The sequence below is a fragment of the Rhinolophus sinicus genome, chromosome X (genome assembly GCF_036562045.2).
Source record: "Rhinolophus sinicus isolate RSC01 chromosome X, ASM3656204v1, whole genome shotgun sequence".
Classification (NCBI taxonomy): domain Eukaryota; kingdom Metazoa; phylum Chordata; class Mammalia; order Chiroptera; family Rhinolophidae; genus Rhinolophus; species Rhinolophus sinicus.
Genome location: NC_133768.1, coordinates 109,080,205 through 109,107,926, shown reverse-complemented (window position 1 = coordinate 109,107,926; position 27,722 = coordinate 109,080,205). Strand labels below are relative to the sequence as shown.

The window sequence follows — 27,722 nt, the reverse complement described above, 5'->3', positions numbered from 1 at the left end:
ACCCCAGAGACGGATGGACTCCATTTAGGGTGGAACCCAAGACTCTGCATTTGCATCAAGCACTGGCGGTGACTCTGTGGCAGGTTATACAGAACTGTGCCCTGAGAAGCACTGGCCCAGAGGATAAAGGCAATTCCCTAGGAAGGCACAAGGGCCCCTTTGAGATCTGGCCCCTGCCTTCCCAGGAGTCTTCTCCCTGACCAGTTCCCCACGTCTAGCACTACCTGCATGACTACACATTCCACTCCCCACGCCACAAAAGCCCTCGCCACCCTGTCTAACTTCTCATTCTTCACCATCCAGTTCACATGTCAGCTTCCTCAGAGGCCCCCTCTTACTGCCAATACTCACCGACCCCACCCCCACCCCGCCACCACCACCACTAACAAATAAATGAAGTACCCCACCTCCGTCTACCCACAGCGTAGCAGATCACAACCGAGGCTGCAGAGCTTTTTAGAAACTACTAACTCCTGGGCCTCCCTGTGAACCCCCTGAATCAGAAGCCTCAGGAGTGGAGTCCAGCCACCTGGAGCTCTTGAAATAGCTTCTCAGATGATACACATTCACACCCCATCCAGAGTGGGCGCACGCTTCCGTGTTCACCCTACCCTCTCACTTATCACAGTCGATTAAAACTGCTGATTTGTCTTTTTTTACTAGCTGGTAAGCCAGAGAGCAAATATTCGCTTACTTTCCAAGCCCCGAGACATTGTAGAGTATCCACAATGACTGAAATCCTGACCATTCCAAGTAGTCTTAGCTGTGATTAGTTTTCAGTGAAGCTGACCACTTGGGTGATTCACTTATTGAAACACAGTGTAATTACCCTGGGGTAGAAACAAAGGGAGTGTTTCTCGTTCTTATGCCTTTGGAAACTCCCAAAAGTTCATCTCACTGGTGGAAGACAGGCAAGAACCAACATCTGAACTTGACTGAAACTTGACCAAGCTGTCACTCTTGCCTAACTTCACGCTGCTGTCAGTGACATGGCTGAGATATGGGAAAGCTGGATACTCTGGGAGTGGAATACCTGCCCCTTTTGCTGGAGGCGTTAGGGTGGCCCTCCCAGTTGGACGTGGTCAGAGTATACTTCTAACTGATGGATCTTAGTCTTACAACTGCTGAGAAGCAGTAGGTTTCTGTGTTCACGAAAACAATAAATCGGTTCCTTCCAAGAGTGAAAAACTGAAAGTAAACGATTGTGTGTTCTCCATCAGGAGCCGTTTGGACGTTTATCCTCCCAGTTTTTCAAATCAGGGTATGTTTGCCTCCATCTGCACTGGCTCCGATACCCGCGGGGTTCCGCACCCCCTCTCCCCAGTCCCAACCGCAACATCAAAGACCCCAAGCAGCTGCGGCAGGATGTTGGTCTTCAAATCACACGGAGGCAAGGTCCCTCTACAAGAGGAGAGGCCGGGTGAAATGTTGTCCCCAGTGATTCGTGGCCCGGGCAAGGCCAGCTCGGGCAGTTCCAAGGTGCCGTAGGAAGTGGCAGGGGAAACGGTTTGACAGCTGCCAAGAGCCCTCAGGGGTGCGGGGAGCTCCTGCGCGCGAGGCGGAAGTGAGCCAGGTGCCGGGCCCCGGGTATTGGGAGGGGATTCTGGGGCCTCCGGAGGGACCCGGGAGGGGACTCGGGAGGGGGACGCCGCACCCCGGCAACCGCCCGGCGCGCGGGTCCGGGAGTCCGGGCCTCGCGAGGGGCCCTTGGGAGTCGGAGCGCGGGAGGCCGCGGCAGGCCGGGCCCCGCTTACCTGTCCAAGGTCTCCACGCTGGGCTGCCGGGAACCAGCGGCCGGGCCCCCCGCAACCCGAGGCTGCCTCCAGCTGCCCGCCGGTCCCGGGCCCGGACCCCCGGCACCCTCGCCACCCGCCGGCGCCGCCGCTGGCCGGTCCATGGCGCGCCGAGCCCGCCGCCGCCGGGGGGAAGCCGCAGTCAGGAGGGGAGCGGCGCCTGGAAGGTCTCGCCGCGCACCTCCTGCGCTGAGATTCGCAGCCGCCGGCTCAGGCGGCCGCCGCCATTAGCTGTCACCTGGTGGCCCCGCTTACCCACAAGGCCGCGCGCGCTGGGGTGGGGAGGCTCGGGGGTGGGGCGGGGGTGCGCTGCGCGGGCGGCTGGGGCCAGCGCTGGGCCCCCCCCACCCGCATCAGCCCACCTGGGAGCCCGCCGGGGGAGCCGGGACGCGGGGCAGAGGCCTGCGGGCTTGAGCAACCTGGTCGCGGCCCAAGCCACTTGGGGTCAAAGTCTACAAAAGGGTGATGCAGAACGTGCTTTGCGCAGGAAACTATTACCAGATGGACTATATAGATTCAGGGTGTTTAAAACAAGTTTAGGGAAATTCAAGGATTACAAATGATTTGTTTTCATTCAATTTGTCGTCCCAGAAAAGTTTTGGGGTGGGGGAAATTCAGACCCCTGGTCTTGACATCTCCAAGCAGGAGCAGTTCCATACATTTTAGCAATTCCTCCCCACGCTGTTCCTCCCTCCCTCCCACAAAACCCACCTCCCCAGCATCTGTAGGGCAACCAAGTGTTCTGATGCAGCCCTCCCCCTCAGAACTTCTGCCCTTGATTTATATTAAGACTAACATTTCACTTCTGTTGGTTAAATCACCACTATGAAAATCAAGTCGATATCTGATGATAAAGGCATTTAGGACATTTGATTCCTGGACTAGACTTATTTCCCTGCTCATTTCACTCCAGTTCACATATCCAACTTCTCATCCTCTGTCAACTCACCCTGATTTTGTTGGCAGTGATGACCAAGCCCCTTGGCCTATGATTACCCTGGTTATGGACAGCAGGCCTAGGGCCCTGCTAAAAAGCAGACCTGAAGACATGGAGTTTCCACTTCCCCTCCCACACCCATTTTGCCCTACCAGCTTAATAACTTCCAACTGAACCTTTAGGATGTGATGCTTGAGCCTCAGCAGCCATCTTACATACAAGATGGGGTGAGCCTGGGGTGAAAGGGAAGCAGGGTGACGATGGCTGAGAAGAAGGACGGGAAGATCTCCAGACACACTGCAGACCTACCTCCTGCAGTGTCCTGGTTTTCCAAAATTGTTAAGTCAAATGTTTAACCCACTATTATAGACTGAATGTTTATGTCCCTCCTCCTCAAATTGACATGTTAAGCCCTAATTCCCAATTGATAATATTTGGAGATGAGGCGTTGGGGAGGTGATTAGGTCATTAGTATGATGGGATTAATGCCTTTATAAGAAGAGACACTGTGCATGAGCAGGCACCAAGGAAAGGCCATGTGAGGACACAGTGAGAAGGCAGCTGTCTGCAAGCCAGGAAAAGGGCTCTCACTAGGAACCAAACCCTGCCAGAACCTTGATCTTGCACTTTCCAGCCTCCAGAACTGTAATAAAATAAATGTTTATTGTTTAAGCCTCCTGGTATATGGTATGTCGTTATGGCAGCCCAAGCATACTGACACCCACTTATAGTCAAGTACTTTCTTACAAGGAGCTGCAAGCATCCTAGCTGCCTTGAGATTTCTCAGAAAGAAAATGTTGAACTTTTAAACATATTTTAAGGACCACATTCTTTGAGGAGGATTGGGCCAAAGAAGAATTCACTATGACACTATCAAACTTTCAGTTCAGCTAAGCAAACTTAGGACTTACAGGACAGTGATAGAATGTGACATATCCCTGCCTAAGAAGCTCACAGTCAAGGGAAGGAGACAGACACATTAACAATGACATTACAGGTGGGTAAATGCTATGATTTGTGGTGAGCATGCAGGCTGTGGGAACATCTAGTCCAATCCATGGGGGCTTGGGGGTTTGGACTGCACTTGGAGAAGTACTACTGCATAGTCCCTCTGTGGTAGACTGTACCTGCAAAGACAGCTTCAGTAATATCCCCCACCCACATGCTCTTCTGCAATGTGATCTTACACTCCCACATCAAAAGGTATAGTATAGTCTATGTCCCCTCCCTCTGAATGTGGACTGGCCCTGTAACCTCTTTTGATCAATAGAATGTGACAGAAGGGATGTTACATCACTTCCCAGATTAGACCTGAAAGTATCTGCAACTTCCACCTTGACTCCTGGGAATAATTTCTTGGACTCAGCAGCCATGCTGTGAGAAAGCCCAACCAGGCACATGGAGAAGCCCAGGTAGATGAGAACCAAGGCTGTCAGCCTCCAGCCACAGCTGAGTTCCTCAGGCAGCAGCCAGCCATGTAAGTGAAGCCATTTCAGGCCTTCCAGCTATTCCAGAGGCCCAGCCAACACTATGTGAAGCTGGAGACTCATTCCAGATTTTTGAGTAATAATAATTTGTTGTATTAAGCTACTAGGTTTTAGGGGGGTTTGTTTGTTTGTTTTGGTACAGCAAAGAGCACCCAAACACTGTTCTTGGTGTCTAGCCCAGAGAAGTAATCCCCCCTTTTTAGTGCCCGTCTGCCCGCTCAGCTGGGAATCCAGGCCCAAATCATCCCCGCCCTGTAAAGAAGGTGGTTCCCCCTATTTGGTCTGAAGCTCTGGAGGGCCTGAGATTTTTCCCTACTAGAAAGCTAAAAAATTTAGCCTGCCACTGCACTTTGATACTCTGACAGAGAACATGAAGTCTCTGGGTCAGAAACAAAGGCGATTTATTATTCACAGCCAAAGCAGCAGCCAGGGCATTCTCTTGGACTCTTTTCCCCTCTTGACCTCCTTTGTCCAGTAGGGGGCCAGATGGTATCTGCACATGCAATGGGGTGCATGACAGAAGAGGAATCCCAAATGTGGGGAAGTCTGATCTTCTATGGGGTTGCTAATGGCCAGTCCATTCTCCCTTTCAGAGGGAGCAATTGCCTTAGAATCAAATCTCTTTACCTTTACTACACTGAACTGGCTCCGTGGAGGGAGACTTCTATAAGTTTTACTATGTGGAATTGTCTCCTTATACCAATGTTCTTAACTTGGCTATACATTTAGTTGCTCAGAGGACCTGGCACATGCAGAAACCTGACATAGCCATGGAGAATTGTTTCCCAATACATGAGGGCCCCAAGCCCCTCTGCCCTGCAAGGTTCCACCCAGAGTTGTTGGGTTGACCATCTGCCTTCCCAGGAATCACTTAAGGGGTCAGCTGTCTGCCTGTGTGGTGGCAGGCAAGGTGAGGAGTGAATTGTCAGGCCGATGCTGGTGAGATACTAGAACACCAGCACTCAAGGGGCAGGTGAAAGGAGAGGAGCCCTGGAGGAGCTTGAGGCATTGCCAGAGATAAGGAAAAGAGCCAGGGTGGAGAGAGCCTGGGGTCAAGAGAGTAGAGGGTTTTAATGAAGGAATGATTCAGAGTGTCAAGTGGTGCTGAGACATCTGGTAAGATGGGGCAGAGAAGTGGTCCCTGGAATCAACCATGCGGAGGTGGTATGGACTTTGATGAGAACACTTTCAGGGGACAATTGGAGCGGGAGGTGAGGGTTCAGAAATGACTGGGAGGGTATATGAGTCAGACTTCTCCAGAGAAACAGAATCTATCTCTCTGTCTCTACCTCTATATCTATAGAGTCATGTGCCACCCAATGATGGGGATATGCTCTGAGAAATGGGGAGCTATGCGGTTTTGTCACTGTGCAAACATCAGAGTGCACGTACACAAACCTAGATGGTCTAGCCGGCTGCACACTCAGGCTATACGGTGCAGACTATTGCTCCTAGGCCACCAACCTGTACAGTATGTTAGTATACAAACCAACATGCGATTAAATCGAGCACAAAAATGATGCAATCAACAGAGGCAGTAAACACGAGATGTACGAGGCTGCTGCTGGTGTAACACGACATATTGTTTGATGACAAACTTTTTTCCTTGTAAGTAGAAAGAGGACACTCTAACACAATGATAAAAAGTATAGCACAGTAAATACATAAACAAGTAACACAGTAAGTTATTATCATCAACAATTATGTACTGTACATAATTGGATGTGCTAGACTTTTATACAACTGGCAGCACCGTGGGTTTGTTTATAGCAGCATCACCACGGACACGTGAGTAATGCATTGTGCTGTGATATTACTATGGCTACGATGTCACTAGGCAAAAGGAATTTTTCAGCTCCCTTACAATCTAATGGGACCACCTTCGTCTATGTAGTCCGTCTTGACCAAAATGTCATTATGCAGAGCTTAACGGTAATGAAATTTATCATGAGGAATTGGCTCCCTCAATTCATGGAGACCAAGAAGTCCCATGCTCTGCCGTCTGCAAGCTGGAGACCTAGGAGAGCTGGTGCCGTGTTTTGATGACCTGAGAACTGAGGAGCCGATGGCATAGATTCCAGTCCAGGTCTGAAGGCCTAAGAGCCAGGAGCACCGAGGGCAGAAGATGGATATCTCAGCTCAATAGCCAGGCAGAAGGAGAATTCCACCTTCCTCCACATTTTTGTTCTATTCTGTCCTCAGTGGGTTGGATGAGACCCCACCCCCACCCCAGCCCTTGGGGAGAGGGAGAGACATCTGCTTTACTCAGTCTGCCGATTTACCAATTCAAATACTAATCTCTTCCAAAGACCCTTGCAGACACACCCAGAAATAATGTTTAACCAGATATCTGGACATCCTATAGCCCAGTCAAGTTGATGCATATAATTAACCATCACAGAGGGGAAGAAAGGGAGACACTGAGTGTAAACCAGTTAGTCCCAGACCTTTGGATTGCATGGACCAATAAAATGAAAACAAAGAACAAAAACAAAACCCACAGGGATCTCCCAACCTGAGAGGGGCACCGGATGTGAAAGCATCAGAATACAGAAAATAAAAGACATACTTCATGCACGCAGGAGCCCAGCACAGAAGACACTGCATGCTCAGGAGCCAAGCCCGAGAGAAAACTGTGCTCTGCAGGAGACTAGCAAGTGAGGCACAGCAGACCTGGAAGGGAAAGAGAGCCCTTTCTCCTGCAGCATCTCTGCAGCACTCTCTACAGACAAGGATTGACATTGTGTCGGTTGGTAAGGGAGACATATTTACAAAGCCCACTTCCATCACAGAGCAGTTAAGCATGGGCGGATTTAGAGCTGAGAGGCAATGGAACACCGGGGCAGAGACTCACAAACTTGCTGGGTTGGAAGACACACTACAGTACTCACATTTCTTCCCATTTCCAATCCACATCCCACTGGATGATTGAACTCCCACTACCAGATCCTGTCAGGCACTGCTTCTACAGGTGTAGAGGTGAAGAAAGAGATTAAGCATACTGTTGTCCGAAGGCTCAATCAATACAACACCAAGGTGTTCCAAAGGAAGCTGACTCCACAGTCAGTGATGAATCATTTCAATGGCATCTATTTAAGGATGCAATTGGACCAAAATGCAGGCATTGCCTAAAATAGTAGTTAAACACTTGGTGCTGGACTAGCTATAAAAAATTACCTGGGATGCCTTTTAAAAAATTAATAATTTTCTTCTTTTTTGGAGCAGTTTCAGGTTTATAGAGAAATGGAATGGAAAGTACAGAGTTCCTATTACTCCATCACAGCTCACCCTCCCCTAGTTTCCTTTATTGTCAACATTTTGCATTAGTGTAGTACACTAGTTACAACAGATGAGCCAATAGTGACACATTATTAAGTGAAATCCATCATTTATATTAGTGCTCATTCTCTGTGTTGTGCATTCTGTGGGTTTGGACAAATGGGTAATGGCATGTGTCCATCATTATAGTATCATCTAGAGCATTTTCACCGCCCTAAACCTCCTCTGTGCTCTGCCTGTTCATCCCTGTCTCCCCACAACCCCCGACAACTATTGATCTTTTTTACTGTCTCTATAGTTTTACCTTTTCCAGAATGTCATATAGTTGGCATCATACAGTATGTAGCCATGTCAGATGGGTTTCTTTCATTTAGTACTATGCATTTAAGTTTCTTCTATGTATTTTCATGGTTTGATAGCTCATTTCTTTTCAGTACTGAAGAATATTTCCTTCTCTGGGTGAACCACAGTTTATTAATCCGCTCACCTACTGAAGGACATTTTGGTTGCTTCGAAGTTATAAAAATTATGAATAAAACTATGAACACCCCTATGTAGGTTTTAGAGTGGACATACATTTTTAACACCTTTGGGAAAATACCGAGGAGTGCTTGTGCTGGGGGCATGATGAATATGTTTAGTTTCGGGGACCGCCAAACTGTCTTCCAAAGTGGCTGTACCATCTTGCATTTCCATCAGCGATGAATGAGAGTTGCTGTTGCTCCACATCCTTGCTAGTGTTTGGTGTTGCCAGTGTTCTGGATTTTAGCCAGTCTAATAGGTGTGTAGTGGTACCTTATTTTAATGACATATGATATTGAGCATCTTCACGTACGCTTAATTGCCATCTGTGTATCTTTCTAGGTGTTCTGTTCACATCTTTTGCCCACTTTTTAATTGGTGTTTTGTTTTCTTATTATGGAATTTTGAGTTCTTTATATATTTTGGACAACAGTCCTTTATTAGATATGTTTTCCAAAGATTTTCTTCCAGTATGTGGCTTGTCTTTTCCTTCTCTTAACAGTGTGTTTCACAGAGCACAAGTTTTCCATTATTATGTGGTCCATCTTGTCCACTTCTTTCTTTCATGGATCATGCTTTTGTTGTTGTTTCTAAAACCTCATTGCTAAATCCAAGGCCTCCTACATTTTATTTCTTTAAAGGTAATATGCATGATAATTTTACAGCCTGTATCTAGTGGTATGCTGGTAAAGTTTTCATTTCAGCTCTCTGAAGGAAAAAAACAAAAACGGTTTAGAGCCCTTGCTGATTTCTGTGGTGTAAAAACTCCCACCCTAGCCAATTTCAAACTACCACCTTGACATCACTGATTAAGGAGTTGGAGAGCGGTGTTCACCACTGGCTCTATTGAGCCCCTATGAGTCAACTCAGCACACCACTGCTTGTATCTGATAATCCAAATAATCTTACAAGTCCTCTCCTGCTGTCTGCTGTTTCTGTAGGTTTTACTGAGGGCTTTCTGTCTTTGCTATTTCTTACTGTGAGTGATTCATTCTCTTGGGAAAATTGTGAGAAATCTGAGCGGCTAGAATGAAGGCATGTTTCTCCAGAGAGTACTTGCATTTGCTTCTACCAAGCACCTGGGGGCGCCACAAGACTGGTGCCTGAGGATTTCTGAATTGCGGAGGTAGAGTGAATTTGAACAGTATACACCACAGAGCTCGCTGTTCATCCCCACTTCTTAGGGATGTTTTCATCTTCTTCCCCCTCCTCTGCTTCGGGCCAATTTCAAATACCTTACAGACCCAGAGGAGTGTGTGTAAGAAAATTGAGTTACTCAGGCGTGGACTCCCTCAAATTCGCTATCCACACCGCATTAGTTTCCTATTGCTGCTGTAACAAATTACCACAAACATAGTAGCTTCGACAACATAAAGTTATTCTCTTACATTCTGTAGGTCAGAAGTCTGACACAGGTCTCATTGGGCTGAAATCAAGGTGTCATCAGTGCCTTCTGCAGGCGCTAGGGGGAATCCATTTCCTTGCTTTCTCCAGCTTCTGGAGGCCGCTATATTCCTTGGCACATGGCCCCTTCTTCCATCTTTAAAGCCAGCAATGGCAAGGTGAGTCCTTCTCACATGGCATCGCTCTGACACTGAATCTTCTTCTGCCTCCCTCTTCCACTTTTAAGGACCAGTGTGATCACATTGTCAATCCAGGATGATCTCCCCATATCAAGATCACCTGATTAGCACCCTTAATTCTATCTGCAAGCTTAATTGCCCTTCGCTATAGTGTTTCCCTGAAAATAAGACCTAGCCAGACAATTAGCTCTAATGCGTCTTTTGAAGCAACAATTAACATAAGACCCAGTCTTATAGTAAAATAAGACTGGGAATATATAATATAATGTAATATAATATAATATAATATAATATAATATAATATAATATAATATAATATAATATAATATAATATAATATAATATTAGTATAGTATAATATAATATATAATAAATAATAATAAATATATAATAAATAATATAATATAATAATATAATACCGGGTCTTATATTAATTTTTGCTCCAAAAGATGCATTAGAACTGATTGTCCAGCTAGGTCTTATTTTCGGGGAAACAGGATATGTAAGCTCACATATTCCCAGGTTCTAGAGACTAGGATGTGGACATCTTTGGGGAGACATTATTCAGTTACCACACCCCTCCATAAAGTGTTTTTTCATCAGCACCCATTCTCCTCTTCTGTATTGCCGAAGAACAGAAGTCCCTTGTGTTGTTCAAGGCCATTCCCTTTCTGCCTATATCCCTGGGCTCATGCCCACTTGGACGCCTTCTTCTATTAGGCAACAGCTCTCTTCCTCTATCGTGAATCTCTCACTGGCTCCTTCCTCCCCATACATCATCACATTTAAGTCTCTTCCTTCAAAAAGCCCATTTTTCTGGTCTTCTCTCCCAATAGCTATTATCTAATCTCCCTCCTTTCTTTCTAGGCAACACTCCAGAAAGATCAGCACACACTTCCTACCCTTCATTCATTTAGTCATTCATGCATTCAAATAATTATCTATCGTGTGTACCTACCATGTTCCAGGCACCCTGTTGTGCTTAGAGAATAATGAGAAAGACATTCAACAATAATTTCAACAAAGTATGGCAAATGGAATGATAAAGGACATGTAGAGTGCCAGGGGACCTTCGGGTGGGGGGACCAAAGACAGTATTGAGGGGCAGGGCATTGGGGAAGACTTCCATAACTGAGTGACATTTAAGCTGATAGAGCTCTATCAGCTCTAGAGCTCTATTGATATTTGTTGAATGAATGACAGCAGGAGGCGGGGCTACTCCTCCAGTTTCTTTCTCCTCTCTTCGCTGTAGCATGGCCCCCCTGCCCTGGGATCTGGAACACAAGCCATAGCACCTCCTTGCTGCTTAGTGGTGCTAGAGCAGGCCTGCTGCCAAAGTCACAGACTTGCTCAAACTGGGCTCGTGCTTCCCGTAGCTGCTTGAGCTAGAACCTGGGCCAGTGACTTTTAACTCCGTTATTTGGCTTCTGCCATAATGAAACAGCTCTCACATATGTCTCCCAGGGCCCTCCTACTATCCAAATTGATGAGACATTTTTTTCATCCTAAATTTACCAGCTCTCTGAGGCTAAGCACTTGCTCTTTGAAATGATCTCTTCTGTCACTTCCATAATACAACGGTTTGCTTCTACATTGCTTAGACGTTCCTTCTCCATCTCATTCTGGGTGGGTCTCCTCTTCCTCAGTCTGCCCCTTAAAATCTGGAGTGGGGGCTCATCACTTTTCTTCACTCACTTGCATGGGCGCTGTCATCCACTCCATGGTTTTATCCCCCAATTTGCGTTTCTATCCCCGATTTCTTTTGTGAGCTTCAGGCCTTTATCCTCAACCACGTCTTAGATGCCTGTCCTCTTCATATTCAGCATGTCCCAAACTGGCTTCAGCACCGCCTCCATTTGCGCCTCATCTGATACTCCGTTTCTGGAAATGCTACCACTTGCCACCCCATTGCCCTAACAAAAACCTCAGTATCCTCTTTGACTTCTTTCTCACCTCTTCTTTACAATCAATCACCAACTCCTGGTTATTTTTCAATCTGCATCTCTACTCATCTGTACTCCAGGCTGTCTTCCACACCTGGCCAACTACAATAGCCTGAAGCTGGCTTGTCCCCATTCTTGTCACCCTCCAAATGGCTGCCAGACACATTTTATCATGTAGCTCCCATGCCCCAAAGCCTTCAATAGCTCCTAGGGCATGGAGAACAAAATATATAAGTTAACATGGCCCCTAAGGAGCTCCATGACTGACTCCTGCCTACCTCTCAATCATCTTCTGACCTCCTGAAATGTTAAGATACTAAATGCGTTATAATAAATCACCACTAAGTTTGTGGTGATTTCTTACAGCAGAAACAGAAAACTAATACACGAGGCAAATGCCATCTTGTGCCATAAATATTGTTATGTGCACAAGCGATTAAAATGCATTTCTGAGAAGGGCTGTGTTGGGGGTGTAAGGAACCTTTGAAAATATGCAGCCCATACCCTTGCTGAACGGATGGACACTGAGGTCTCCTCCCAGGCCTCACACCTTCCATCCAGAGCCCAGATGAGAATCCAGGTGTCTACGCATCCCGACCAGGGTTCTTTCTAATACAGGCTTGTGACTTAAAGCTCTGGAAATGAGGTGAACAACTTTCTTTTGTAATTTATGTACAATGCACTGTGAAACTTAGTCAATTTCAAAAGCACATAAACATTAAACACTGTAAATGAATAAGCCATGTTCTCCAAAGCTACTAGAAAAGCAAACTGTTAGGCCTCAATGGTCATGTCTAAACTTTTAGCTACTCTACATGGTTTAAATACATTATTGCCTTTGCTTTTAAAGGATAAATTATTGCTAATAAGGAATAATCCGTATCTAAATGTAAGCCTCATAATGAGAATATTTTGTTTTGCTGATCTTTCATCTTCCAAATATGTTTAATACAAATGACTGTTAATAATTCCTTAACTAAGTTATAAACTTACCAATAGAGGTTGGAGTATGTGTCTTAATTCAAATATTGGTATTCGAGTATCATGCTTTTCAGTGATGGTGAACCTAAGAAATTCAACTGCGATCTACAACCATGTAAGATTTTTCTGCGAATGTGCTAATCCTCATTTTTGTTGGTGGGCTACATGCTGTATACATTTCTTAGGTCCCTTGTGTGTCCCCTGCTTTTGCTTTTATGACCAACAGCTATGTCCTCCAGTCACAGGTGTGTACACTCTAATAAAATTCCTGTATGTTAAGAACTTTCCCTTTATATAGTCCTGCTTTTGCCTAATGCCCCCAAATACCACAAGAGTTGTCTGAATGACCGAAACCACAAACCTGCAATCTGTAGAAAGGGCTTTGGGTGATGAATTACTAGTCAGCTTATTTTGAAACTTTTGAGTATTACTCCTTCCAAAAAAGCGTAAGGATGAGCTTTACTGCATTACCAAAAATAGATCAGGAAGTGCCGCTATATTTAGAAAAAAAACTGTTGTATTATCAAAAGTATGTGATTCCAAATTATTTGAAGGGCTGCCCCAGGGAGAGAGATTTTTCTATTTCATTCCAGAAGGCAGAGCTAAGGTATTCAGTGGGAACTCGAGAGAGGCAGAATTCAGTGTAATTCCTGCATACATTTGTTTTGATACTGTGGGACTTCGGGCATGTCAGTGAACCCCTGGAGCAATGACCTTCTCCTCAGCTGAAAACAAGGGATAATGACTATCAGTAGCTCATGATGTAGTGAAACTGAAACACAGCAATGTCTGAAGAAGAATCTCGCAAAGCATTTCAAATACTCATAGTTTTAAAAGATACACTCAATCTTTTAAGAGTCCATCAGGTTTTAAAATAATGGTTAATTTAGTATAACTATTTAGTATTTTTCAGATGCCCACAGTTAAACAATGTAATTTCCAATTGGCAGTACTATTTAAATTCTTACCTAAAGAGACATCCAGTATGCCTTATTCGACCAATGTCTTCCTATCCCTTAATATCAAGTGCTGTGTTCTCCGTCCAGTCTGAAGTCTTGTGTCTATGCATCCCAGCACTTTTGGAGAGCTATCCTCACTAATAAAGACAGTTGTGACTCCTAAAATCTGCATTGTTAATGCACTTAAATGTCCAATATTGTTGGCATTTGGGGACAGCCCTACAAGGTTGCTAGTAAGACAAAGAGCATGTGAAGTCAAGGCAGGGAACGAAAAGAAGATGAATGACACCATGCATGTTTAAGACACATATGTGGTCACATCCCTGAAAATAGAGTGCTATGTTGTTAATATATTTATTACAGCAGGTCTTTAATCATTATTGCCATGAAAAATGTTTCATGAAATTTCACAAAATCTTTTAAGCTAATAGCATTAGTTTTTTTCTTTTTATGGAGTGACACTTTGTTAATTTATGAAATATTTACAGCGTTTACAAAAAGCAAGAGAATGTCTAATAAAATTTCTTATACATACAAAATTTATATATTATACTACTGTTTTTGAGATGTCTTATTTGGTAGACCAATTAAACTATGACATAAAATAATTTACAAAGATATATTTAATCTCTCTTAATTCATTGAAAACAAAACCGTATTAGCTATAAATAGTCCTTTACAGATCATTGTAAAACACATTAATTGTTTTAACTCTAGCCTTAACTTTTACAAATATACTTACTAAATGAATTAGTTCAGATAGCAAATAGAACTGTATTTGAAATTTCATTTAATACTATAGGAAAACAAAAAAACCTGAAAAAGCAAACTGCAGGGTACTTCAAGTAAAACTTGGGGAACTAGTTTTTACGTATACTTGTGGGGCGGGGCACCCAACACCATTTGAATTGGAATTAATAAACATAATACTTTTAAGAATATGCTCAACAAATGTACATCTGCAGCTTTTATTTCAAAAAATGATGCTCTAGCAACAGCTCAAACATCCAAGATGGTCAACCCTACGCTTTGGCAGAGAAGCTCGTTTGACTAGAGCAACATTTGCGAAAACATTCACCTCAGCAGCATAATGCATCCGACATCCTTGCACAGTGCTATGTAAGGGGTTTCCCACAACCTGAAAATGGTTCAGAATTTTAGGCAAGCTCATGGAAAAACTTAGAAACTAGAACTGACAAAGTTAAAAAAAAAATCAAATCATTGCAGTACAGGGAGCCCCATAGAGACAGAGCCGGGGCCAGTGTGAGTCAGATGGGCACTGGGTGGCTCTGTGCTCACTGAGGAACAATAATTAAACGGGCACAGATGATCCTAAGAAGCCGAGAGGCAGTGTCATCATAGGCACCTTTGTGCAAACCTGCCGCGAGGAGCCAAGAAGAAGCACCCAGATGCTTCAGTCACTTCTCAGAGTTTTCTAAGAAGTGCTCAGAGAGGGGGAGACCACGTCTGCTAAAGAAAAAGGCACATTTGAAGACATGGCAAAGGCGGACAAGACCCATTATGAAAGAGAAATGAAGACTTATATCCTCCTAAAGGGGAAACAAAAAAGAAGTTCAAGGATCCCAATGCACCCAAGAGGCCTTCTTCAGCCTGTTTCTTGTTTTGTTCTAAGTATCGCCCAGAAATCAAAGGCGAGCATCCCGGTCTATCCATTGGTGATGTTGCAAAGAAGCTGAGAGAGATGTGGAACAACACTGCTGCAGGCGACACGCAGCCTTATGAGAAGAAGGCTGCTAAGCGGGAGGAAAACTAAAAAAAGGTATTGCTGCATGCTGAGCTAAAGGAAGGCTGGTGTGGCAGAAAAAGGGGTTGTCAAGGCTGAAAAGAGCAAGAAAAAGATGGGAGAGGAGGAGGACGAAGAGGATGATGAGGAGGATGAAGAAGAAGAGGATGATAAACTGGTTCTAGCGCAGTTTTTTCTTGTCTACAAACATTTAACCCCCCACACCCCGTACACAATTCACTCCTTTTAAAGAAAAAAATTGAAATGTAAGGCTGTGTGAGATTTGTTTTCAAACTGTACAGTGTCTTTTTTCTGTATAGTTAACACACTACTGAATGTGTCTTTAGATAGCCCTGGACTGGTGGTATTTTCTATAGCCACTAACCCTGTCTGGTACAGTGTGGGGGCTGTAAGTTGGCATGGAAATTTAAAGCCGGTCCTTGTTGGTGCACAGCACAAATTAGCTATAATGGGGACGGTAGTTTTTTCATCTTCAGTTGTCTCTGGTGCAGCTTATACAAAATAAGTGTTGTTCTGTTAACTGAATACCACTCTGTAATTGCAGAAAAAAAAATGCAGCTGTTTTGCTGATATTCTGAATGCTTCTAAGTAAATACAATTTTGTTTATTAGTAAAAAAAATCAAATCATATTTAACTGGGCCCCACAGGTTTTTTTTTAATATAAAAATATGCTTCTCTTGAAAATTAGGGGAAAACACTTCATATTCCAAAATTTCAAAATAATGAAAAACTAATCTACACAGCTATTTCTCTTTAAGTCACCACTTAACGGTGATATAAAATTTGGCAATTATTGAAACACCGAGCTTTTGGATAATGCCTTAGGAAGCTGAGCTCAATTTGGTTTTGGCAGTAACACACCTTTCACATCTGGGTTCAGTTTAGATAATCTGAAGCAACGCTTATACGCAACCTGAGGAAAAACCATTTTACAAACTTTTTTGTCCCCTTCACTTTAAAATAACGTTGTTCCAATTAAGCCCACAAATTACACATTATATACACAGCATTTCTAAAGAGGCAAATTAAATTTAAACTTTATATTTTTTGAACACTGCTTTTGAAAGGTGTCAGGATTTTCCCAAACCCCATCTGGGCTCCTTTCTTCTGATTGCCGTGTAGCCACTGTAGTTTTCTTGTAATGTGTATTCTAGAAGGCACATATTCAAGAGTTTAAGATTATGTTATTTCAAGTTCTACATGGAGGTAAATATTTTCATCTACTTTGTACAGAGGCCCCAAATGCAAGTCAACTATTTTCTTTTTTCAGAGCTCGAACACAGCGCCAGGCAGGGCTCCCTCTCAGAAGTGGGTTTGCACGTGGGGCAGCATTTGGGAAGGGCTGGAAGGTGAAGTCGAGGGGTCGGAAAGCTTGGCAGAGTTGGCAAGCTGCAACTCCTCCAGCCGCTTTATGTATTCATCACGCAAGGCCAAGAGCTCCATGTAACGCTGCTCCACTGGGTTCGGCTGCTGGAGAGAAGCACAAACCCGAGTTACCACTTGGCGCCAGCCACTTCTCGAAATTCACCTGCTGCACACATCTGCCACAGGTCCTGCTTTCTGAATAAGGGCCCTTATTGAGCTTTAACATTTACACAGTTTCCTCCAATACTGTGTAACTTAAAAATACAGAAAAGGACAAAGAATAATAAAATACCACCAAGAAATAACTAATGTACACATTTCCTCCCACATGCGTCACCATCTTTTTAGTTTCTCAGCCTAGGCACAGCTCATGTCTCCTGTGTTGCCCGATCCCAGGCCCACTGCCCTTTTGCTCCCAGAGGCAACAGGTCTTCCCAAGTTGGCGGGGGGCCCTCCTTCTTTCGGACATTTGTGACATTTCGCCTATGAGTGAGTAGCCAAAAACAAAACACGCTATTACCTTCTATTCTGTGAAAGTTTACATTAATGGTGGTGTTCTGTGGTTATCGCTTGATATTTTGACCTGACATTATGTTTCTGAATTCGACTCTTGTTGAGTTCCACTGAATGAATAAACCAGTTTATCCATCCATTCCCACACTGATGGATAATCAGCGATTTCCAATGCTCCCCGCTCCTACATGCAGTGCTCTACTCTCCTTGGACACATCTTCTCATGCACGTTTGCAAGTGTTTCTCAAAGGAATTTACCCAGGGGTAGAACTAGATGCTGCCAAATGGCTCTCTGAGGTGGTGATGTGACCTGATGTGCCCACTAGTGAGTCTGGCAGTGCCTGTTGCCCCACAGCCCCACAACTTGGGAATAGAGGAGTCTTTTTTTTTTTTTTTTGCAAATTTGAGGACAGTAACGTGGGGGCTTTCGATCACAGTGCTCTGCTCTCACACAGCTTTTCGTGTGCTATTGCCCACAGTAATGCACGGCTGACGGCAGCGACTCTGATGCCCGCAGGCACCAGTGTGAATCTCAGGTTGCCTCTTAATAGCTGTGCGACTTAACCTTCTGGGTGCCCCCACTTCCCTATCTGTCGAATGGGAATAAAAACAGCCTGGACCTCACAGGGTTGTTGTGAGAGTGAAGCGAGTCAACACAGTCCGTCTTGCTACAATGCCGATTGCTTCGATAAATAGCTCACTGACAGCAGTGTAAAGAGAGAAGTCAGGCTAGAACAGAATGTGTTCTCCCCAGCATGTTAATTTTTCAAACTTTTGGACTGATATATAAATGATACACTCATGTGCATAAATCTTAAAATGTTCAGCTCAACGAATGTTGACGTACATAGACATTAATGTAATCACCGCCCAGGCCAATGTAGATAACAGAACAGCCCCCAGAAGACTCCCTCACCAGCACATTAATGTTTTGAAGTAATGAAGGACAAGCTTCTCGAAAGCTTGAGCAATATATGAAGACATTAACAAAAAAGCCACAAGTGTACGGAAGGGCCTTCCTTGAGCGCTAGTGGCTTCCAGAACTGTCCTGCTTTCCAATGTGTTAAGCTATCTATCCACCCAAGCTGTGAGCACCAACAATGAAGCTGTCAAGACGATTCTCTGATGAAGAAGGCTACACCATAGATCGACTGTTCATGCTGACAACGGTCTGGAGTAGAAGCAGATGCCCTCCAAGACCTCTGTGTGAGACAAAGGAGCACGAGGCCTGGGGTTTAAGACTGTATCAGTTTCCTCTGGCTGCTGTAACAAATTAATACAAACTTGGTGGCTTACAACAGAAATTTATTTCCTCCCAGTTCTGCAGGCAGAAGCCCAAAATCAGGCTGGCAGCAAGGCTGTGCTCCCTCTGGAGGCTCTAGGGGACAATCCTTCCTTGCCTCTTTCAGCTTCTGGTAGCTCAAGGCTTCCTTGGCTTATGGCAGCATTGCTCCAATTACTCCTGTTTTCATATGGCCTTCTCCTCTATATGTGTCTTTGTCTCAAATCTTCCTCTGCTCTCTTACAAGGACACCTGTCATTGGATTTAGGCCCCACTCTAAATTCAGGAGGATCTCATCTGGAGAGTCTTAATTTAATTACATGTGTGAAAACCCTCTGTCCAAAGAAGATCACATTCACAGGGTCCAAGTGGACATGTCTTATGGGAGCCACTATTCACCCCACTACAGGCTGCCAAGGAGTGACCAATGGAGGCCAGATACCACGTTTCTACTGCCATTGTTGCTTTCATTAGACCTCTGCTTACGAAGGTCCACAGGTTTGGAGAGGTCTCCTCCAAATCCTTTTCTTCCTGGAAGCCTCATTCTTCTTACTGTGACTTTGCAGAATGTGAGGTTTCTCAGAAATGCATATGTGGCATCAGAACAGGGATGCCTGGCAGAGTGCCTGGCGCCCAGTAAGTGCTGTGCACTGCCTGTTAATATCCTTTGCCCATTTTCTCTTTATGCATTCCACTGAGGTCCAGACATGGTTCTAGGCGCTCAGGATCCATCAGTGAACATAGGAGGCCCAAATCTCTGTTTCTATGGCATTTATCTTCCAGCAGGGGGAGACAAACAATGAGTACAATAATCCTCTGAGTTATGGAGCCCGTTCAAAGGGGATGAACACTACGGAAAGAAGTGGAGCAGGGTAAGAGGGATGGGGACGGGGGAGGCATGCTTATCCTTCAGACAGTGTGGTCTTGGTAGCTGCACTGACGAGGTGACTCCTGGGTGAAGGCTTGAAGGAGGGGAGGGAAGGAGCCAGGCGAATATTTAAAGAGTGTTTGAGGATGAGCAAGGAGCCCAGCATGGCCAAAGCAGAGTGTGTGAGAAAGTCGTTGGGGAGGAGGCCAGGCAAAGAGGTCTTTCAAGGACAGCTTTGGCTGCCACATTGAGAACAGACAAGAAGGAAGCAAGGATAGAAACCAGGGAGTCGAGGAACACACAGCTGAGAGTAGGTGGCCTGGCCCAGGGTCGTGGCGGGTACTGGTGAGAAGTGTTCAGAGGCTGTGTGGGTTTTGAAGGCTGGGCCCAGCAGGCTCTCCTGGCAGATTAGATGTGGGGTGTGAGAGAGAAAGGGGTCAGGATGACTCTAAGGTCTCTGGCCAAAGTGACTAGGATGGAGTTGCCAAGAACTGAAAAGGGGAATGCAGAAAAAGGACATGTTAAGAGTGATTTGCTATGCCAGCACCATTTTACAACCAGTCTATCATTTCCCTACGCGTTACGATGCTGCCTTCTTATCCTACACCAAGTCTCCACATCGACGTAGTCTGTTTCTGGGCGCTATGCTGTTTCAAATAAGTCTTGACATATAGCAGGGCAAGGTCTGCCTCGACATTCTCCTCCAAAATTATGTTGGCTATTTTGAAGACATTCCCTGTTTCATATGACTATTAGATTCAGTTTATTATTGTATCAGCAAGCACAATTAGATAAGAAAAAGAAATCAAAGTTAAAACAATCATTTTTGCCGATGGCAAGGTTGTCTAATTAGAAAATTCAAGAGAGGAGACAGAAAAACTATTAGAAATAAAAAGATAATTCAGTCTGGTAATGGGTACAAAACATATAGAAGCCATTAGCCTATAGACAAACGAAACCCATTTAGAGGATATAATAGAAGAAAAGTGTCCATTTGTGATAGCGTACCAAAAGACAAAATAATGAGAAATGGAGTTTAAAGTCAAGTGACTTGAAATACTACATCTTAACTTTTTACTTGGGAAATGAACTATGAAGGAAAGAGTAGGCTAACTCAGCACAGAATAGAAAATAGGCAATCAGCTAGGTATGGAAGTATTTTTGGTTTCCAATGATTTTCATATTCGTATTCCTTTTCACTTTTTTATCAGAAATGACTTAAACACCACCCAGGCCACCTGTTAATATCTGACTGTCCTTGTTCTCATCCTTTAGTTACCACTATGCAAAATGAGAACCTGCCAGTGCAACCCTGCTTGACAGCTACATGGGGTGCAGTGGTTCCCCAAGTATGACATGAGGCGTACCAGCAGCAGAAGGTCCCATTCAGGTTTCTGATATGACTAATTCATCATACTTCTGCTTTTGGCGTGAGCCATTTCCTCATCTTAAACAAAAATACCTAATGTGCTTATTGATAGCTTGTCAAATGTAAGCATTGGTTTTTCCATCAACTCTGCTGAGTTTTCATGTCATATTAAGGGTTCGTGGCTTTTGCTTTTAGGAGCACATTAAGCTGCCTTCTTCTAGGTGAACAGCTCATTAGAGGGAGGGGCTGTGTATGCTTTAGGGTCATTCAGCACAGTCAGGACACCACAGTGCTGTGAACGCTCTAGGAATCGTTTGGATACCAACTGGGCCACACAACTGAGTAAGTAAGAATTTAACTTTTAAGTGGTGAAGTATATTCTTTTAGGTTTATATGTTATAATGCAAAAATGTCCTATGTGATCGAATTTTAATCTATTTCTGAACGAAATAATGTTCTACATAAGCTCTTTAAGGAAATCTAATGCACTTAATTCACACATCTATTATCGCATTTCTCACAAGCATTATAATTATTGGCTTGTGTTCCCGGGTGCTGCTGCCAGCCTGGGAGCTCCTTGTGTGTGGGCAGAGATGACCCGTTTTTAATCTCCGTGTCCCCTTCCAGCGCCTGACTCATGGGGAACATTCAGTATTTGGGGGATGGAAATACGAAGTGCTGAGGGGCATAAAGATATGCATGTGTAGGACCCTCCATGTTCAGAAAATCTATATCGAAAGGATAAGTTATTTTCTTCTTTGAGTAAATTTCACAGAGCGGAATACAGATCAATTACTGTCTCAAAATGAAAACCTCTACCAAAGAATATTCATTTCTATGTGGCCCAGTTTCATTTTGCTAATGTATGAGAAAAAGGGGACAGATACATTACAGCAAGTTCTTCTGACGGTGTCCCTTCCAACTTGCCTTGTTACACAATTATTAATACCTTTGTATATTCAGAAATAAATTGCTTTAAATTCCTTGAATTTCAAGAATTTCTCCAAGTATAAATAGGTGAGGGGAGATTATGTAATCTGTACAGAAACTTTATAATTACCAGTGGTTTAAAAAAAGAATATAGTCAATAATATTGTAATAACATGTATAGTGTCAGATGGGTAATAGACTTACTGGGGTTACCACTTTGTAAGGCATATAAATGTCTAATCACTATGTTGTTTTGTACACCTGAAATTAATAAAAACAGCCACAATAAATACAGAAAAGGCTTAATATACAGGACAAACACAGTGCTCATCTATATATTTTTTAATTAGAAAAGGGACATGTTCTCTGTAATGGCTGTTAGAATGCTGGAAAAATTCCCATTTCCTCTTTACTTGATATTCCACTCACTAGAACTACTGCTAAATAAATGCCCTCAACATGCTTCTCAAATCCCAAACTAAACAAGTGAATGTTCTCCAGCCCTGGAATCTGTCACTTTCCAAAAGATTACACATTTCCACCATTACTAAAATGCAAGAGCCTTTCATGCACGCAGCAGAGACCCTGAAATGAGAGTGCCAGCTTGAACCGGGCATTTCCCTGATGAGAAGCAAGAGCACAGGTTGGCGTGTGGCCAGCTGCCTGAGTAGAATAAACAATCTAAGAGACAGACTGCAGCACCCGGGGTCCCTGCTGTTGCCCACTGATTCCTAGCAGGACTAAAGCTAGTACTTAGGCAAGACTGGATGATGAGAACAGGTAGTTGACCATCCAAACCTCAGGAAAATGTACAAACCTTTACAATAAGCAATCACAAATACTGAATATTTATAGCCTTGAGAACAAATCACTAAATGGAGGCACTTCTGAACCTTTACAAACAGGCTGTATTTTCCTTCTGATTTTGGATGGAGTGGGGGTGGGAAAATGGAAAGCCTCAGTGTGTCTTTAATAAAATGTGGCGTCCTTCGCTTCAAAAATGTTTCCGTTTTTGAATGATAAATGGCCAATTGAATTTACTAGCCATTGACAGAACAATTATCTTTATTTTAGAAGTAAAGACCCTCCGGAAAAAAAGCACTCTGATGTTAGTTGACCTGGTACATACCACTGAACCAGACAGCAGAAAACGTTTTCTTTTCTATGATGTGCGACAACTTCCAGTGATTAAAGGAACTCCTTGGCTATCAAAATGCAGAAATTTTCCAGAGCCTTAAATCAGTTTGCATTTTAGTGAAAATTTTATATTATTCACATTGACCAAAAAATTGTAAGTTTAACCCCAATCAAAATAAATGGCTTAGTAATTATAAACAATTTTTAATTAAAGTTGCATTTGAAAGCACGTGTGACTTTTTCGTTTCCTATTTCCCCCCTCATAACATTAAAAGCAACTACCAAATAACATTATTAAAGTTCAGAAGTACTAATCAATTGACATCACTGTCTTTTAACAATGCCAGTTCACTTACCTGTTGCTTGATTCTGGGGTTCCACCTAATGTAGTAATTCACCCAAAGTTCCAAGTGACGCATGCTGGCAACTGGATATAAAACTCGATTGATTTCTTTAGTATAGAAGGGATTTTTGAATGTGTCTTTATTACTGTTTATCAGCGACCATAAAGAAACCGTTCTTTCTGAAACTTTCTATAGAGAAAGAGAAAATGGAAAGTCTAAGTGAAAACACAAGAAAAGTACACAAACCATTTTACAGCCTGTGGCAAATACAGTTGAGCACCAACTTGAATCACACATTTACATTATCCCCATAATAGCTCAAAAAGCCTCATGGGCCAGTGACTGCTCTGCAGCCACTTACTGATAATTTGCATAGATAATGGCCTAGCTTGAGAGCCATTATTTCTGCGGGAAGATAGAGGTGCAGGGTGCTGTAACATTAAATGCAATGCACTGATCTAAGAAGACTATTCCTGGGTAGGTAAAACATTTATGAACAGATGGGCAGTGTGCTCTTTTTAATACAGCAGAAAGAAAAATGATCATAAAATCCCACCGACTTTTTTCATTTTTGTATTTGTTAGAACTATGAAATCTTAACCTGTATCCATTTGACAGTAGGCATCTGGATAATAAAGTTATTTTAATCAACCATCCAGATGTGTAATCTATATCATGCCAACATCCAGATAATCTGAAAACAGCTGGGTAACTGACTTCACTGAATCTTTTTAGTCTGGTGTCCTTTATCTCATACGGATATTCACATTTTCATTGTTTTCTGTTTTGTTTTTTAATTACAGATTTTTACCGATTTTGCCCATAAACTAGAGAAAAACCAAAGCTTGGGAAATGAAAATACAAGTATCAAAATTACTAAAGGCAGAATTTAAAACCCTTACTACTAATCACTTCAGTAAGAAAGGACCAATAAGCTAAAATTGGAAGCTAAAAAGAACACCTTGAAATAAGTGACCGAAGAAATTTCTTTAACCTACATACTTTGTTCATGTGAATAACAACGGCAGCATAATTTGGCCATCATTGGAATCCACCTAAAACTTCATTTGGACCTTTCTCCTGCCACAATCTATGCAGCATTATGTTTATTTACATGCGTGTTTTTTATTACTATACATGCATATAGTTTAACAAGTCAAATCACTCTACAAGGCTTGTTATGAAAAAAAGCAGCTTCTCATTTCTCTCCCTGGAAGCAACTATGCTTGATTTTTGAAATGGACTGATTATTTGGTATTTACCTCCAGATCTCTAAATAACACGCTTTTCTTGCTACCTGTTGCCTATCCAGTTATAGGCATTAACTACGACACTGCCACACACACACACACACACACACACAAAGACACACACTCACACACTCTCCATTCTGCCTCATACTCCCAATATATAGCGTAGCTTTGATCACATTGATGTTTAGTGTTTAGATTCCTGGGACGAAGCAAGTGCTGTTCGCAGCTAAGGCATGTGGTTACTATTCTGTGATTTTTTTCCAGCACATTTTTATTGTTGTTTTCCCTTGACTGAACAAACTGTCTGCTTCCTTTTCTTGGCGCTTATCAGTAACTGAACCCCAAACTCTTCCTCCAATGCCTCAAGCTTCTGTCAAGACACTGCAGATTGAGAGCTCTCAGTTTCATTTTCGGAGGAAAGCTGCGCTGGTCACGCTGCCCAGCTCGCATCTAGGACCTCTTTTCTGTTTTACCCTGAGGATCCCCGCTCGCCTCTCTCTGTGCTGCAGCTCCTACTTCCTCAATTCCACAGTCTGCTTTCTTGTTTACAATGGAGCACACACTACAGTAGCTTCCAGAGAAAGGGTGTGTGTGGGAGATAAACCTTTCTTGGTGCCATACATGTCTGACCTTCACATTTGGTTAACAGTTTGCTGGCTGTAGATTTCTAGGTTGAAACCATATTCCTTTAAAATTCTGAAAGCAATGTTCTACAGACTTCTAGCTTCCAATATTACTGTTGAAGAATTCAGTTTTCCTAACTTCTGTTTTTTCACAAAAGAATCCTTTTTTTTTTTTCAATTCGCAAGCTTAAAAGATCTTTTGTCTCCGGTGTTCTGAAACTTCACAAAGATGTGCTTTATTATGGGTCTATTTTTGTCCATTGTACTTGGGCACTTAGCAGGCTTTTCAATATGGAAACTCAAGTACTTGAATTCTGGGAAATACTTTCAAATTATTTCAGTAATTTCCTATCTTCTGGTTTGCCTATTATTCTCTTTCTAGAAGTCTTATTATTTGGATCCTGGAACTCCAGGACGGATCTTCCAGTTTCGGGTCTCCATGTTTTACCACTGTCTCTACACTCTACTTTCTCGGAGATTTTCACTTTATCTTCCAACTCTTCTGAGTTTTTGACTTCTGTTGATATCAAGTTCTTAATGTCAAGCTCTTTTTTGATCTCTAAATATTCTTTCCAAATAACATCCTGTTATTATTTCATGGTTTCGATATTCTGTCTTTCATGGGATAGTGAATGCTAGCGTTTTGTCTATGTTTCTCCCCTCCCTACCTGCTAACTATTTTCTCCAACCTACTTTCTCTCCCTCTTGGTTGTCTGCTATTTTTTAAGATTGAAGGACTTAAGAGCTGACTGAAAACTCTGAGATCATGAGTTTTGTCAACTTGATTCACTGTAAGGAACCCTAGGTGTTGGTACCTCTAGGTCTTTCTTCATGGGCCTGTAGTCAGGTTCCCAGAGGTCATTCTTTTTTTCTTTTAATTGAGGTGGTGAATTGAAAATCCACCATTTTAAAGTCTACAATTGAGTGGCTTTTAGTACATTCACAATGTTGTACAACCACCACCTCTATTGAGTTCTAAGGTACTGTTATCATCCCAAATGGAAACCTTGTACCCAATAACCAGTCACTGCCCCCATTCTCCCCTCCCTCCTGCCCCTGTCAACCAGAGACTTCTTTCTGTCTCTATGGACTTGTTATTCTGGATATTTCATATAAACAGAATCATACAATATGTGGCCTTTTGTGTCTGGCTCCTTTAACTGAGTATAATGTTCTCCAGGCTCATCCATGTTGTAGCATGTGTCAGAACTCCATTCCCTCTTGGGGCTTAATACTATTCCACTGTGCGAATATACCACACTGTGTTTATCTATTCAACAGGTGATGGACATTGGGGTTGTTGCCACCTTTTAGCTATTGTTCATAGTGCTGCTATGAACACCTGTGTATAAGCTTTTGTTTCAACCCTTATTTTCATTTCTCTTAGGTGTACACCTAAGGGTGGAATCGCTGGGTCACATGCTGAGTCTACATTTTGCTTTCTGAGTGACCACCAGACTGTTTTACACAGTGGCGGCACCATTTTACACCCCCACCAGCAATGAATGAGGGCTGTGTTTTCGCCCCATCCTCGCCAACAGAGAAAGTTCTTTCATGCTCCCACCTGGAAGATAAGGACCTGCTACCAGAATGCTGGGAGTCAGTAGAGGAAGTGATCTGGGCTCTCACAAGCCAGCTCATCTCCATTCATCTCACCCTGATGACTTCAGGTCCCCAGCCCAGAGACTACTGTCACCCTCTCTCACAAAGTAACCTCTGTCCGAGTGCTCAGCTCCAGAGAGGGGTGACGGGGATCTGAGGAAGCTAACTGTATACTCTAAACAGACCTTCCGGTTATCTTACCCTCCTCCCTTCATCCCATATACCTGGTACACCTTCGCCCCAGAAGCCACGGCATCTGGGGTTCCTGTGATGTAAAGTGGGCTGGTTCTTGGCTTCCCTGCTGTTGGTTTAAGAGTTGGTTTTCCCACAATAACTTATTTACCTCTTACCTACTAGTTTTCCAGCTTCCCAAAGTTTGCTGCTCTGCCTCCTTTCTCATGTTCCCTGTTCTTGTGGGTTTATAGAATATCTTTAAACACATTCTCTTTACTGACCTCTTCGTAATGTTTTGGGAGGGAGACCTTGTATATCTATAAAGTCACTCCTACTGCCGAGGGCAAAGTCAATGTCTTCCCCTGCAATAAAGCCTAGATACTCAATAACCCTGGTTGAAGTGAAAACACCCAAGCTTGGAGTAAAAAATGCAAAACTTTGCATTTACCACAAACCAAGCTATCAAATTCTTTGCATTTCAAGGCAGACTAGACACAGTTAACTAAAAAGATTAGCATTTTCACTCACCTGTTTCTCTCGAGCGGACTCACAGTTGTATAAGAAAGTACCAAACCGGCAACTATACAGATGATCCAGAATTGTAATCAAAAATCGTTCATTGAATTCAAAAGCTGTAGGGAACTAGACAAGAACAAACAAGCAAACAAAGCATGAAAACTCGGTTGACCTTCTATAGAACTGAAAAGAAGTGCATAAACTTTGCCACATTTTGCCTTCCAGGAAGGACAGCAGAGGTTATAATCGGCACACACCCCATAGCTCCTTTATTGGTACTTTGCATAGGATCAAGGAGTTTAACAGAAGGGTCAAGTAAAGGAATAAAGAGGAAAAGGAGGAAAACAAGCTGATTTTCTGGGCTCTTCGGAGTGTACAGGGCATATACGATAGTTTAATTATTTAACGTATAAGTTAGTACACATGCCGATATACAAACGCCAGTGTAGAATGGATGGAAAAGACAACTTGCTATTGTCAAGTCCATTAGGGGGTAG

General features: G+C 43.2%; 2 protein-coding genes and 1 pseudogene across 23 annotated transcripts in view; 1 reads left to right on the top strand and 2 right to left on the bottom strand.

Moving 5' to 3' along the window:
- MTMR1 (myotubularin related protein 1) overlaps positions 1–2,065 on the bottom strand; it is a 61,956-nt gene extending 59,891 nt beyond the window's left edge. For 11 of the 13 annotated variants that reach the window (XM_074324106.1, XM_074324107.1, XM_074324108.1 and 8 more), the window contains exon 1: positions 1,755–2,065. In XM_074324106.1, coding sequence (XP_074180207.1) covers positions 1,755–1,897 — 143 coding nt within the window. In that variant the 5' untranslated portion in view covers positions 1,898–2,065. The remainder of the gene's footprint in view (positions 1–1,754) is intronic. The other 2 variants (XM_074324117.1, XM_074324118.1) reach the window with 1 other exon arrangement.
- Positions 2,066–4,146: 2,081 nt separating this feature from the next.
- Positions 4,147–15,257, top strand: LOC141569589 (high mobility group protein B1 pseudogene; annotated as a pseudogene).
- The window catches only part of MTM1 (myotubularin 1), a 95,524-nt gene continuing 81,627 nt past the window's right edge, over positions 13,826–27,722 (bottom strand). For 8 of the 10 annotated variants that reach the window (XM_074323264.1, XM_074323269.1, XM_074323266.1 and 5 more), the window contains 3 exons: positions 27,238–27,351; positions 23,070–23,246; positions 13,826–16,719 (listed from right to left, as the gene is read on the bottom strand). In XM_074323264.1, coding sequence (XP_074179365.1) covers positions 16,552–16,719; positions 23,070–23,246; positions 27,238–27,351 — 459 coding nt within the window. In that variant the 3' untranslated portion in view covers positions 13,826–16,551. The remainder of the gene's footprint in view (positions 16,720–23,069; positions 23,247–27,237; positions 27,352–27,722) is intronic. The other 2 variants (XM_074323273.1, XM_074323268.1) reach the window with 2 other exon arrangements.